The following is a 13,427-nucleotide window of genomic DNA, read 5'->3' as shown; positions in this document are numbered from 1 at the left end:
TCCTTCACTCATGCTGCCAAACATATCTTCGTAAAACTGACTATCCTACCGATCCTTGACTTCGGCGATGTCATTTAGCCTCCAACACTCTACTCAGCAAATTGGATGCAGTCTATCACAGTGCCATCCGTTTCGTCACCAAAGCCCCATATACTACCCACCACTGCGACCTGTATGCTCTCGTTGGCTAGCCCTCGCTTCATATTCATCGCCAAACCCACTGGCTCCAGGTCATCTATAAGTCTTTGCTAGGTAAAGCCCCGCCTTATCTCAGCTCACTGGTCACCATAGCAGCACCCACCTGTAGCACGCGCTCCAGCAGGTATATTTCACTGGTCACCCCTAAAGCCAATTTCTCCTTTGGCCGCCTTTCCTTCCAGTTCTCTGCTGCCAATGACTGAAACAAACTACAAAAATCACTGAAGCTGGAGACTCATATCTCCCTCACTAGCTTTAAGCATCAGCTCACAGATCACTGCACCTGTACATAGCTCATCTGTAAATAGCCCATCCAATCTACCTCATCAACATACTGTATTTATTTATTTATCTTGCTCCTTTGCACCACAGTATCTCAACTTGCACATTCATCTTCTGCACATCCTACCATTCCAGTGTTCAATTGCTATATTGTAATTATTTCGCCACTATGGCCTATTTATTGCCTTACCTCCCTRATCCTACCTCATTTGCACACACTGTATATAGACTTTTTCTATTGTATTATTGACTGTATGTTTGTTTATTCCATGTGTAACTCTGTGTTGTTGTTTGTGTCGCACTGCTTTGCTTTATCTTGGCCAGGTCACAGTTGTAAATGAGAACTTGCTCTCAACTAGCCTACCTGGTTAAATAAAGGTTATTATTATTTATTTTTTTAAACAAGTGTGTCCAAACTTTTGACTTGTACTGTACATGTTCGTGAGAGGGTCATATTAGTGTGTAGCCCAAACTGTTAGAACGGTACAGACAGAAGTTGGCAGATCGGCTGTACKGAATTCAGACAAGTCTCCTGACACTTGTGGAGGTCTTTGAGCAAAARGGAGAACACCATCATGAGAGTCTCATCATTCCATATAGGGGGCCAAACCGTTCAGACGCTACCAACGATTTTGTGAGAAGACCGATTTTRGGGATGTCTCATGATCTGACAAACATCTCTCTAGCTCTTTCACTGCAGATGCAGAAGTGCGACATAGGTGGATGCAGTGGATTGAGACGCACCCAATGCAAAAATACTGATATCTCTAGCTTAAATTGACAGATTTTTATGGAGATTCTTTTATTATGCTAACTGGATTTCCGCGGACATCGACCTTGTTTTTTTTTTAAGGGTGTGTGTGAACACTTATGGCAGATTCTGGAGCGGTGCCTGAGTCAGCGTTTTCCACCACCCTCAACAAAACAACACATAATGGAATTTCTCGTGGCAGAATGGTGTRGCATTCCTCCAATAGAGTTCCAGAKACTTGTAAAACCAATGCCAAGGAGCATTGAAGCTGTTCTGGCAGCTCGCGGTGCAACGCCCTATTAAGACACTTTATGTTGGTGACTCCTTTAAGCAGGCAGTTACCTGTACATGTTTCAATCAATCAATCAAATGTATTTATAAAGCCAGCTGATGTCACAAAGTGCTGTACAGAAACCCAGCCTAAAACCCCAAACAGCAAGCAATGCAGGTGTAGAAGCACGGTGGCTAGGAAAACCTCCCTAGAAAGGCCAHAACCTAGGAAGAAACCTAGAGAGYAACCAGGCTATGAGGGGTGGCCAGTCCTCTTCTGGCTGTGCCGGGTGGAGATTATAACAGAACATGGCCAAGATGTTCAAATGTTCATAGATGACCAGCAGGGTCAAATAATAATAATCACAGTGGTTGTCGAGGGTGCAACAGGTCAGCACCTCASYAGTAAATGTCAGTTGGCTTTTCGTAGCCGATCATTGAGAGTATCTCTACCGCTCCTGCTGTCTCTAGAGAYTTGAAAACAGCAGGTCTGGGACAGATAGCACGTCCGGTGAACAGGTCAGGGTTCCATAACCGCAGGCAGAACAGTTGAAACTGGAGCAGCAGCACGGCCAGGTGGAGTCATCAGGCCAGGTAGTCCTGAGGCATGGTCCAGGACCATGCCTATGTTTGACTGTACATATCAGATAGAATGTTATAAATAGAATACAAATATGGTTTTGTTATCAGTATACCTGTCTCCTGTCATAACRTTTACAAGACCAAGTGAACCAGACTACTATCGGAAAAAATATGTAAATGTGTGACAAATGGTTAAAAAACACTGCAGTATTTTATTAAGGAACACATTACATGCAACAAAGGAAACATTTTTATTTATATTTTTTTTTACAAATGACTGAATCCTGAACCTCTTTTTTCAGCTATCAAAACTAAAAAGCTATATTATATGCGTCATTATCATATTGCATTTATTGGCAAACAAGCATATTTTAAAATCTGGATGTGGAGCAAATGGGTTGTAGAGCTCAGGGCCCCTGTACAGACTATCAAGTAGTTGAGATTCACTTGTATTTAATAGGGGAGTTACAGACAGTTTTATTGAGAGTTATTCAAAATGTATAAATTATGAATACTTCTACTTTGGCACAACAAAACAATGAATTAGAGGGGAAATGAAAAGTGAGCTTTTTTTTAACTTGAACTTACATTGTTTGTGAGGCTGAATTTACAATATGTGCATTCAATCTATATCACATAGAAAAATATATACAATTTTGCCAACTGGCAACCATCAGTGTATTATTCTTGTTTTCTCACTCAAATGTTCAATAATAAAATGCCACTGATTTGTCTTGGTGTATTACATAGTATAATAAGTTTAATGTTGAAACTGCATAAATTATTGTTCAACAAAGCAAGTCAAGTACAATGTGGCAATGTTCACATAATCACATCATGAGAGAGCTAATTGACAAGAATATGGGAACCATGACATACAATAGCATACCATAAAAAGTAAATAACCAAATACTAAAGAATAACTATATAGTCCACACAACAAAAGGACAAGTACTATACAGTATATCAAATGTCCAAATATCATCTTTGTTTGTCTGAAAGAATTTTCCCACCTCTAGTTTTGCTATGGACATTAGACCTTTCAGCACATCAACATTCAATATGCTTATGAATTCTGAGGATTCATACAAGTCAGTTGAAGAAGTGAAAAGCAAGGATACAGGTGACATTATAATGTAGGTTTTTGGTTCTTAATACAGTGGAAGAAAGAATGCTGTCATATACTGTAATACATATTAAACTGCCCCAAKAATGCCTGGAAAGAGAAACAGAAATCAACTCTGGGTTTAAAGAACAGTAAAGTTKCATTGTATGAGAGGGCATTGAACAGTAATGAACACTGAATCACAGGAAAACATTGTGTCTGTTCAGCATAATCATGGAGTACAAAGCATCTCATGCATGACCTGTGCATCATGGCTACTGTAAGTTCAGTCCTGGTGTTACCTGCATCCGCAGATTTATGTTTTAAATCCTATTAACGTAACGACTTCCCTGTTTAACTGGATTCTGATGCAATGTACTTAAAAACAAACTCAGTTACTACACAGATCCTTGAAAGATTTTTTACAGAAATTGTTTTTTCTGAATTGGACTGTTCAACATTGTTTTTCAATTAGGCAGCATTGTTCAGTTGGTTATCATCCCCCACCAGAATTGGGAAAATTAGCAAAAGGTACAATAAAAAATCCAACATGTGAATATAGCTAGATGGGTTAGGACCTCTTGAAAGTACACATAAAATGTCAACAATAGATCAATAAGTATAAAGGTTTTGGTTAACAGTAACATTAGGTGACTAGTGTGAATCAAGCTCGTATGGGTTGTTGATGACAGGTGTTTATTGAATTTATGATTTTRTTTTACACAACATAACTGTAACTTCACACGATTACCTCTGATGAGACACATGGATACTCAATGAGGTGGTTGTTTAAAAGGAGGGCACTCCTCTTGTTCACAGGCCCTRAGACAATCAATAGCACACACTCCYTTCCCCTGWTCCAATATCCACACTAGCATACTTAGAYTGAAGCATGTATTGGGCATGCATTCTAAGTGGTACACTAGTATGGATATTGGAACAGAGCCCTGTGAGTGCTTGTTGGCCCACAGCGCTCCCACATTCTGACAAGATATCAAAGGGGTCGTGGGGCAGAAGTTTATAAACCAGGAAGACACACATCTACAATGTATATTCAATTGTCTACTCAATTTCCATTAAAGCCCTTAGATCAGCCAATGCGCATTCTCATACCAGCGTGTTTCCCTTTTCTAACGCCTTCCACCCAGATTGAAGACCTGCTAGTCAGGGTGAAGGGTCCTCAGAGTTCACTAGGCTGACCTGCTTTCCCAACAAGTCCTTTATGGAGAAACGAATACAAAAACATTTAGTAAATCAAGTTCTAAGTCTTCCTGGTTATTTCTCTGTGGGAGAGGGTAAAGCGAACACAGTTTGTAAAGCACACACTGTAAACAAGGGAACAACATTAAAAGCCCAAATGTCGTACCATAGAATGGGGCAGGGACCGCAAAACAAAGCATGACGAAGTGCTTCTTTCATACAATGACAAAGTTCATGTTTTAGTCAGAAAACAAATAATGTTCTTTCATATTATTTGTTTTACTTTTTAGTTGCTGAGAGGTAGAATGAAYCATTTAAATTGAAGTATACAGGTTGGGTTGTCTGAATTGATCTTATCACTGAATATCATCAATATGAGTGAAACCATCACAGGTGAGTAAGCAACCTGAGCCCTCTAAATATCCTGTGAAATCTGAACAAACATTTGTATTCATCCTTTTTGTATTGTTTAGATTTTTGTTCTGACATTCCTATTACTGTATGTATCTCAAATGTCCCATAGTACTGTAGCTTAGGAAAGGTTGTTTTAGTTATGCACCCCTGAAATCTACAGGACACTGTGTAGTATGCCTCTATGTTTAACACTGTGATTGGCTCTGCCAGTTCATCGATGGGTTGTGGGAATGGAAGGTGTGGAGGGTAAAATAATCAGTTGGAGGTATCCGAGTGAACACTTCCGGGTCCTTCTGTGAGCGAGTTCACTGACGAGGGGGTCGGAGCATCCTGCCAGCCACCGTTTGTCTGTGGAGTCAAAGACAAAAGTCCTTAAAAAATATATATTAACACATATGTATATTTTCTTAGCTGCATCGGTAGCTAACATGAAACTCTTTAACTGAAATATACCCTTTTGCACTCTGCGGGATTACGCATCTTCAACATACACTATWGTGCAATTCCTCTATCAAGACTTCATCTCCCATCTGTCTCAAAATGGCCTCATGTAGAGACAATAGAGACATGTTTTTGAGAACGCACAGACCTCTCACACACAAAACCTACAAGATGGTTGATGGGAGAATCAATTATAGCAAATTATCACATCAGCTATTGGGATGAAAATATAATGGGTTCGTAAAATGGGAGGCAATTTCCAATCCCGGGAAGATAGGTCGATTTAAAGAGCATTTGGGACATTAATAGCAATTTCCATGCCATCAGTGAAAGCTGTTGGAGATGGGCTTTGGCACCCTCTTATTTTCAAACCCTGTTATTTCACATAGAGCAACTTTCATCACATTTAGAACCGAGGGGAGCAAAAAAACACTTTTAAAATCTTCAGCTTTGGTGACACCTTTCGCCTATTTCACAGCCGTAATTACTGTTCAAGGATAAAAGAGAGCTCCGGCATGTGAAGGCTGCTCACTGACTCAGCTCAGGCATTAGAAACCTCAGAATGAGTGGAAATTGTTTAGCTGCACAATAAAAGATCCATCCAAGATTAAAAGCTTCTATAGAAAAGTCTAAACATCAAAATAATAATAATATGATTCTACAATATAAATGAAGTGTCTTACAAGGACATCATATTTTGATGTTTGAATACATTGTTTGAAAACATAATTGCATAAAAAGTTCATTTGGATTCGGCTCAGATTTTGAGGTATGGGGGCAGAGGGTCACAATATCTACACAGCCAGTTAGGTGTTGACGACTGATGTGCTGCAAATGTGAATGCCCGTATTGGTTTGTCAAAGGCTGCCTCACAGAAACCACCTACTATGCATCCACTGAATAACAGACAGTGATCTTAACATTGCCCATTTTCATCAGCCCTCATTTAGCTTAGTTACAGCATAGTTTACCGAGGACGCTCAGTAGAACGTCTTCAGTCCACCACCACTTCCTTTTTTAGCATCTTGGGTTGGACATTACAGGGCTCGCTGCTGTCAGTGTCATTGTGGTTGTTGGACGAATGATGCGACCGATGCACTCAGACTGCTGGCCCAGACCCCCTCTCACCCTGCTGTGACTGCCTTATTGATTCCCCTCTCTACAACACAGCCTGTCACTGTAGATCTTAACACTACACACACACCCTCCAGTGTTCCCAGCCTTGCCCTGCCAAAACCCCATCAGAACATMGCATTCTGGTAGATAGATTTGACTGAAGCTTATACTCTGGGGCGATTATTTTTGGGGGGGCTCTTGGAATGGGGAAGAAATTAGGTCTGTGTTTCTTTTCATTTGGTGCCACGTGAGCTGAGTGTTGGACAGGCAGGGTGTCACCTGTGGCCTTGTTCCTGTCGGCTGCAGGTGCCTCGCTAACACTAATGTCCCCAGACAGGCAGGCTCTGAGCGTGTCCGTACGCCTGGCCGGCCGCCTCTCGCTCCGTCTGACTCCTGCCTCCTCACCTGGCGCCCGGGGCATTACCAGTACACAAGGGCCGTCGCCTGGACAACAGCCCAGCCACCAACAGGCCACTGCTAACTAAGTGGCATCCCACACACWTTGGCTTCCAAATAATTGTGCAAAGGGACAAACTGAAACCCTAATAAAGGCAGCTTTCTATCGAATTGTTGGTTAAATGTATGAACATTCGGAACAAAAGAAGAATATCTATAGAAGTATAGTATAGAAATAGTTATTTTTCTTTCAAAGAGACCAAAGTAAGACGAGGCAATATTGTGATGAAATTAAAGAAAGTTGTTGTTTGCTGGTGTTCTTACATTGCCCTGTGGACTGTACATCTGGCTGGCGGCGATGCTGTCACTGTATCCTCCTGTCTGGCTGATAACATGGCGAAGAGTATCCACCTGGAACGAATGCACACACAGACACACGTAGAGAAAAGGGCGGGTCAGACAGACAAAAGCTCTTGATGAAAAAGACCTTCATGCATAAGAAAGGTCAGTCTGATAGCAAAAGGGTATCATGCACTGGGAAAGGTTACCACAGCAACAGTTTAGAATGATTTGGCCTGTAATACAGGTTCAACACAATAGATATCACAAAAGAACAACGACAAACAACCACAAATATCATCACAAGGGAACTCATATGAATATCTTATTACAATTCAAAGAGGAATGAAAATMAAACAAATTCCTCTCCTCAGTGGCTGGGAATGAGTGTGGAGCCAAATGACCCCCTGACAAGGACAACCCAGTATCAACCCAGGAGATCTCTTGTCCACCCCAGGGGTTAATACTATGCATATTCATGAAACACCTCAAGCATTTGGAGAGTTGTGTAACGGCTTTCTTCCTGGGATGAAGGAGAGGACCAAAACGCAGCGCGGCTAGTGTTCAACATMATTTAATAAAGAATATAACGTGAACACTACAAGCTACAAAACAATYAATGTGAAAACAGTCCTATCTGGTGCAGAACACAAAGACAGGAAACAATCACCCACAAACCAAGAGTGCAAACAGGCTACCTTAATATGGTTCCCAATCAGAGACAATGACTAACACCTGCCTCTGATTGAGAACCATATTAGGCCAAACAACCAACCCAACATAGAAACACAAAACATAGAATGCCCACCCAGCTCACGTCCTGACCAACTAAACAAAGACTAAACAAAGGAAATAAGGTCAGGAACGTGACAAGTTGATTTAAAAATAAASGTGGGATGGATGGAGAGACGAACAGGTGGTGACTCTTCAACCCATCCTATGGTGAATGAGACTTCCTCCCAATCCCAAAACTCAGAAAACTCTGTGCTAGTCATCGTTGTCCAACGGGGCAACGTCAGAGGACTGTTGTACATCAGTGGCTATGACAACTGTTGTCAGCAGTGTTGACGAGTCTTGTATTGTTTCCAAATCTGTCTGCAGTCGTCTATTCATTCATGAGCCTGATAATGGCCGCCACATCAGTGTACGGCTAAAATCACATATGACCTCTGTCTCACGGACTAGGTCAAGAGATTGGGATTCAGATTTCAATGAAACCTTGTAGGCCGGGCAGTGCTTGAACAACTGAGCAGGGAGATTCAGTCTTTTAATACTAGACCTCATAAGGCTGTCCGCCGTGGGGCAATGACTGTCTTCAACAGGCCACTAATAGGCTACTAGTGTATGACTGCTAGCTAGGTATCTATCTACATGACAACTAGTGTACTAATGTATGGATTACGTAGATAACGTACTAGTCTCTGCGAGGGTCCTACCTGGGACTGAACATTGGCCCCAACCCCGGCCCCCTGGTATGAGTCCCCATTCAGAGCCTGCACACTCATAAACAAGTCTCCGGAGTTTGACATGTTAAAAGAGCCAGCAGAACCTGGGAGGCCAGAGAGTGAAAGAGAGAAAGAGAGAGAGGGGGAAGGGAGGAAGAGAGAGAAGAGAAGAAAGGAAAGACGGATTAACACGATCATGCAGCAGAAAAAGTGCAGTCAGTTGGGTTAGTAGGAGAGGGTTGAAAGCAAAATATGGTGTAGTGAACAGGGAACCACATCAGTGACCAGCCACCGTCTACTATACTGTATGTACCTATGGAAATGTAACTGAAAAATCTGGCTAAGGGGTATTCTAAGAAAATGTTGAACTATACTGTACTAATGATCAACACTACACCAACTGTTACTCCTGTGGTAACTGTGATGCCAATCATATTACTAAGAATAAGGTTAGGGGTTAAAACCGGGATGAAACTGAAACAGAATAGATGGATTGTCTTGTTGTTTAAGTTCCTTGCTACCGGACTGGTTGGATCATTAAGGAAGTGCTAATTGATCGACAGGAAGACTGAAAGAATCCTCTTTGTCCTTTTAATGGAGCCAAACTCCACAGATGTTAAAAGAGAACGCAGCCTAACTTGATTTGAAGGCAGAAAAAAACACAAGACAAGGCCATAATCCAATACAGCTGAAGGGTCACCATGATGACAAAGGACTAGGCTGGAGCGCCCCGTCAATAGCTTAATGACACACAAGAGGTCAACCAGACAAGTCACAGGATGGATGAAGTATTTCTCTAACCAAGACTGAGTCCGAAATGGTGTGTTAACCAGACAAACCCCAGAGAGAGAGAGAGAGAGAGAGAGAGACGGACCGTACCACTGGGCCAGAAGTTATTGGGTTAGTTCAGAAAGGGGTGGTACAGACAGCATTTTGTTAGTCAAAAGGAACAGAGACAGCGACTGGATTCTCGAGTTGGGGCCCAGGGTTGAGATGACAGTGCTCTACACCTCTCTGCTCCAAAATTTTGTATTTCTGAATTGATTTGTCCATACTACTGCAATGTGGATCCCTCCCAATGTAGCATATATAATGCTACATATATCAGCTCTTGATAATGATGATCTGTGCTCATGTTGAATTGGGGGTACGCAGCCAAACTAACATTAACAGTACTGACTTGGTACCATACTGGTCACATCCACTATGGCTGGATACTGACCTGCAGAGTTGGGGGTGGAGGGGGAGTTGGCTTGGCTGCCATGGGCTGATACACTGGTTGCACTAACGGCTGTCTTCGCGGCGTACATGTTTGCTTCCTCTTGGAACTTGCCAATGTTTTTCTTGTATCGGATTCTCTTGTTTCCAAACCAGTTCGATACCTGTGAAACATTTAAAGTACAAATTATGTGAGAAGAAATGTCTGTAGTAAATCGCCTTTTGTTTTGTTGAAACAATTGTTTGAGAAAGCTATCACATGCTATCATAAGACAGCCTATGTGATTCCATTACAGAATGCAGAATTAAACATTGGACCTGTATGACCTTATGCTAGCTGACTTCCTGTGGCATGATAGGAGCCATACTGTGTTTTCCATACATGTACACGCACAACAGAAGATTAGAGTTCGCTTCATCACACACAGGATGGATACGAGGCTTGCGACTGGCGGCACATACCTGTGACATTGTGATGGAGCACTTCTTGGCCAGCTCTTCCTTGGCCTCCTCACTGGGATAGGGGTTGGACAAGTGGGAGTAGAAATACTCATTTAGGATCTCTGTTGCCTGCTTGTTGAAGTTCCTCCTCTTTCGTCTGCAGAGAGAGAGAGAGAGAGAGAGAGAGAGAGAGAGAGAGAGAGAGAGAAAGGGGGGAGAGAGAGAGAGAGAGAGAGAGAGAGAGAGAGAGAAAGGGGGGAGAGAGAAAGAGAACATATTTACTATCACAAGGCAGACTATTGCTGTCCAAATAATGTAACTGCATCATAACAAAGGTTTTACCTGTTTTCATAACAATAAGTTCAAGTTAGAGAAAGACACACACAGACCTGGCATCGAGGAAGCGGGAGCGTAGGATCATGACTGCCTCACAGGTGCTCTGTTTGAGCTGCATCTGGATGGAGCTGAACTTGCGGTGGATGATCCCCACCATGCGTTCTATCTCTTTGGGCGAGATGGGCCGTGTGCGGCTCTGCTCCCTCAGCAGGTTCATCACATGGGTGGTAAACTCATTACATGCCTAAAGAGACAGACAGGCYCACTCATATGAGGCAGATAGCAWTCTCACTGACTTGAATACAGCAGAGAAGTAAGACATTGCAAGCAAGTATGTCATAAGTATGTCGCTGTTGGAAAACAACACTTTTGCCAATTTTCATTATTATAATATTGAAGGCAGTGACTCCCCTCAATGTACTGTGAACATTTTGAGACTATAGAAAATGTACTCAAAATAGCTTCATAATTGTATGTTCGTTAATGGYGGAAAAAATCTGTTTTTCCATTTCCTGAAAAGTTTCTGTTTTGGAGAAAATAGGTTCTCATTCGACAATGACGAAATCTAGTAGTTGTACTACAAGTACTAAAGAGTAGTAGTAGTAATACAAGTATTGCAGTGTTGTGGCAGATACAAAGCAGTGGATTAGTTATACAACTAAGCCGAGACTTTCTTTGTATATTGAGGAGACTTTTCTTCAACAGTTAAGAAAAAAATGAAGATGTCTAAAATGACAGGAGGCTTTCTTTCCTGTTCACCAGGTTTGAACTGTCTTTCTGTTTCTCTCTCTTCACTTCTCTCTCTGTCCTTTCACTCAATGTCTCACTCGTTCTCTCTCTCTCTCTCTCTCTCTCTCTCTCTCTCTCTGTCAGAATCAGTCACTGGGAAGTGTCTGCTGTGTTTGGGGACAGGGGAGTCTGTTGACTGTCAGCACCGGGGTCGCGTCAGTTGAAACGAGACACAGTTCAGTGCAACAGCCGTTCCGCCCGTACACACTGTATCGGTAGTACACATAGTGGTGACATGGGTATACTCAGGTGCATAAGTAACACTGTGACAGGTAGTGATGACGAGTCTGCTTAAGATGATGACAGGTGGTAATATATATGACAGGATGCTCTCTTTGGCGAAGGATGAGTGTGTGACTGATAAAATGTTTGCCAGCTGAAAAGTGATTTCTGAAAGCGTGGTTGCTCAGGAGGTGCTTTGGYGGGTTTGATTTGAGAATAATTATCTAAATATAACAAAACTTGTGTGCAGTGTGAGTGTAGTGAGARGGCAGTGGGGTTGTCTATTGGTGCGGAGAGAGGACAGTTACAAGTGGCTTGGTCGTCAATATGTAGTGAGATGGCAGAACTCAGAGCAGACAGGACTTAAGGGAGAGAAGGGTTGCCAATAGCATGTGAGAGGAGTTGTGAGGATCTTCTTAGAGCCGAAGGGGTTTATGGGAAGGGAGAGAGCAGTTATGAGGGACGTGGTCTGTCCTCACCTGTTCATACTTCTCCAGCTCTGTGTGGTAGATRCCGCGGATCTGAGTAAGCTTGGCCCGGTAGTCTGAGTGTTCTGCCGAGTTTGTGTCRGAGCCCACTCCTCCTCCCGCTGCAGCTGCTGCTGCAGCCGCCGCCACCGCAGACCCGCCCCCTTTCTCCGGTCCGGAAACGCCTTCCGCCAGAAGCATGTTGTCCAATCGCATGAGTTGGGCATCTGGAGGCTCCTCCTCCTGGGAACCACGGATACTGAGCACTGTAGAGACAATAGAGAAGAAAAAAAYCAGTTAGTAACAAACTAGTGATGTAAAATCTTACACAATATTGACGCTAACACAACATCTGATTGTTAGCAGTGGCACTGCAAAGGAAAGAGGCAAAGTTAACATTAATGGACAGCGCTGTAATAAAAAAAATACTATTTGGATGAGAAGTGAAGTGACTGCAGTGTACCACTGTACTTTCTTCTTTCTACAGTCTTCAACCTGTTCCCTCTGAAATATGACCGTCTCTTTAATAGCCCACGTCTGTGCCATAAAAACCTGGATCCTACTGAGCCTGGCAGCACCCACGATAATAAAACTATCATCTCATTGATTTTGAATATCATTTCATGTAAATAATTAACACAGACTTCCAAGAGAGTTCATTTTTCTTTGCACTCCTGAAGAGCAGATTAGGATATTTTCTTAGTGGCTAAAACAATAACATATTTTCATAAAAAGATAATAATCTTCCTGGTCAGGCAAACTAATACTATCATCACAACCTGACCGGGGTAAAAATGGTACAATAATGATCTACTCCAGCTGAAGAGCAATACAATGACTCATGTCTAATATCAATGTGGATCATCTCAGTGATAAGGAACAAAAACTATTTATTAACACCAGACAAGCTATGCCGGTATAGTCTTATTTATGGGTCACTGTCACACCACAACCATCGTTTCTAACTTACTAAATAAATGCTACGCTAGATTTTGAATAACAYTTAGCAAACAAGCAGCAAAATTGAAAGACTCCCCTAACGGCTGCTGAAAGGGTGCTAACAAGGTCGTTGTCAGTCCTATTTAGGCGACTGGCCCTTAAGGCTACCGGCCCACTTCTGGCCCTGGTCACACAGTTTGGGGTGTCCAGTCTTAGTGATAGGAGTGGTAGCCAGTTTGGCCCTGCTCCTCACCTCTCACACCCCCATAGGCACGTAGCTCTCTGCTCCCTCCCCCTCGCCCGCTGCTCCACTGGAGAGGTGGCTGTGACATGCCACACACCAACATCAGCCAGTACCACAGAGTGCAAAATGATGTTCCATGGTATATGCACTCAGAGGAATATGCAAACAACACCTGTCACCCCCGTACATCCACAGATACACGCTTACCCACACACACCTACAAATCCACACA

The 13,427-nt window shown here is 42.6% G+C and overlaps 1 protein-coding gene across 3 annotated transcripts in view; it reads right to left on the bottom strand.

The window, feature by feature from the left end:
* Positions 1 to 2,821: 2,821 nt before the first annotated feature.
* LOC111956757 (pre-B-cell leukemia transcription factor 1) overlaps positions 2,822 to 13,427 on the bottom strand; it is a 70,114-nt gene continuing 59,508 nt past the window's right edge. The window contains exons 3-9 of one of the 3 annotated variants that reach the window (XM_023977335.2): positions 12,025 to 12,278; positions 10,588 to 10,778; positions 10,220 to 10,355; positions 9,762 to 9,921; positions 8,510 to 8,643; positions 7,080 to 7,166; positions 2,822 to 5,150 (exon numbers count right to left, since the gene is read on the bottom strand). In XM_023977335.2, the coding sequence (XP_023833103.1) occupies positions 5,058 to 5,150; positions 7,080 to 7,166; positions 8,510 to 8,643; positions 9,762 to 9,921; positions 10,220 to 10,355; positions 10,588 to 10,778; positions 12,025 to 12,278 (1,055 nt within the window). In that variant the 3' untranslated portion in view covers positions 2,822 to 5,057. The remainder of the gene's footprint in view (positions 5,151 to 7,079; positions 7,167 to 8,509; positions 8,644 to 9,761; positions 9,922 to 10,219; positions 10,356 to 10,587; positions 10,779 to 12,024; positions 12,279 to 13,427) is intronic. The other 2 variants (XM_023977336.2, XM_023977337.3) reach the window with 2 other exon arrangements.

The sequence above is a fragment of the Salvelinus sp. IW2-2015 genome, linkage group LG32 (genome assembly GCF_002910315.2).
Source record: "Salvelinus sp. IW2-2015 linkage group LG32, ASM291031v2, whole genome shotgun sequence".
Lineage (NCBI taxonomy): Eukaryota > Metazoa > Chordata > Actinopteri > Salmoniformes > Salmonidae > Salvelinus > Salvelinus sp. IW2-2015.
Note: the sequence above shows the minus strand (reverse complement) of the source record. Positions and strands in the feature narration are given on the sequence as shown.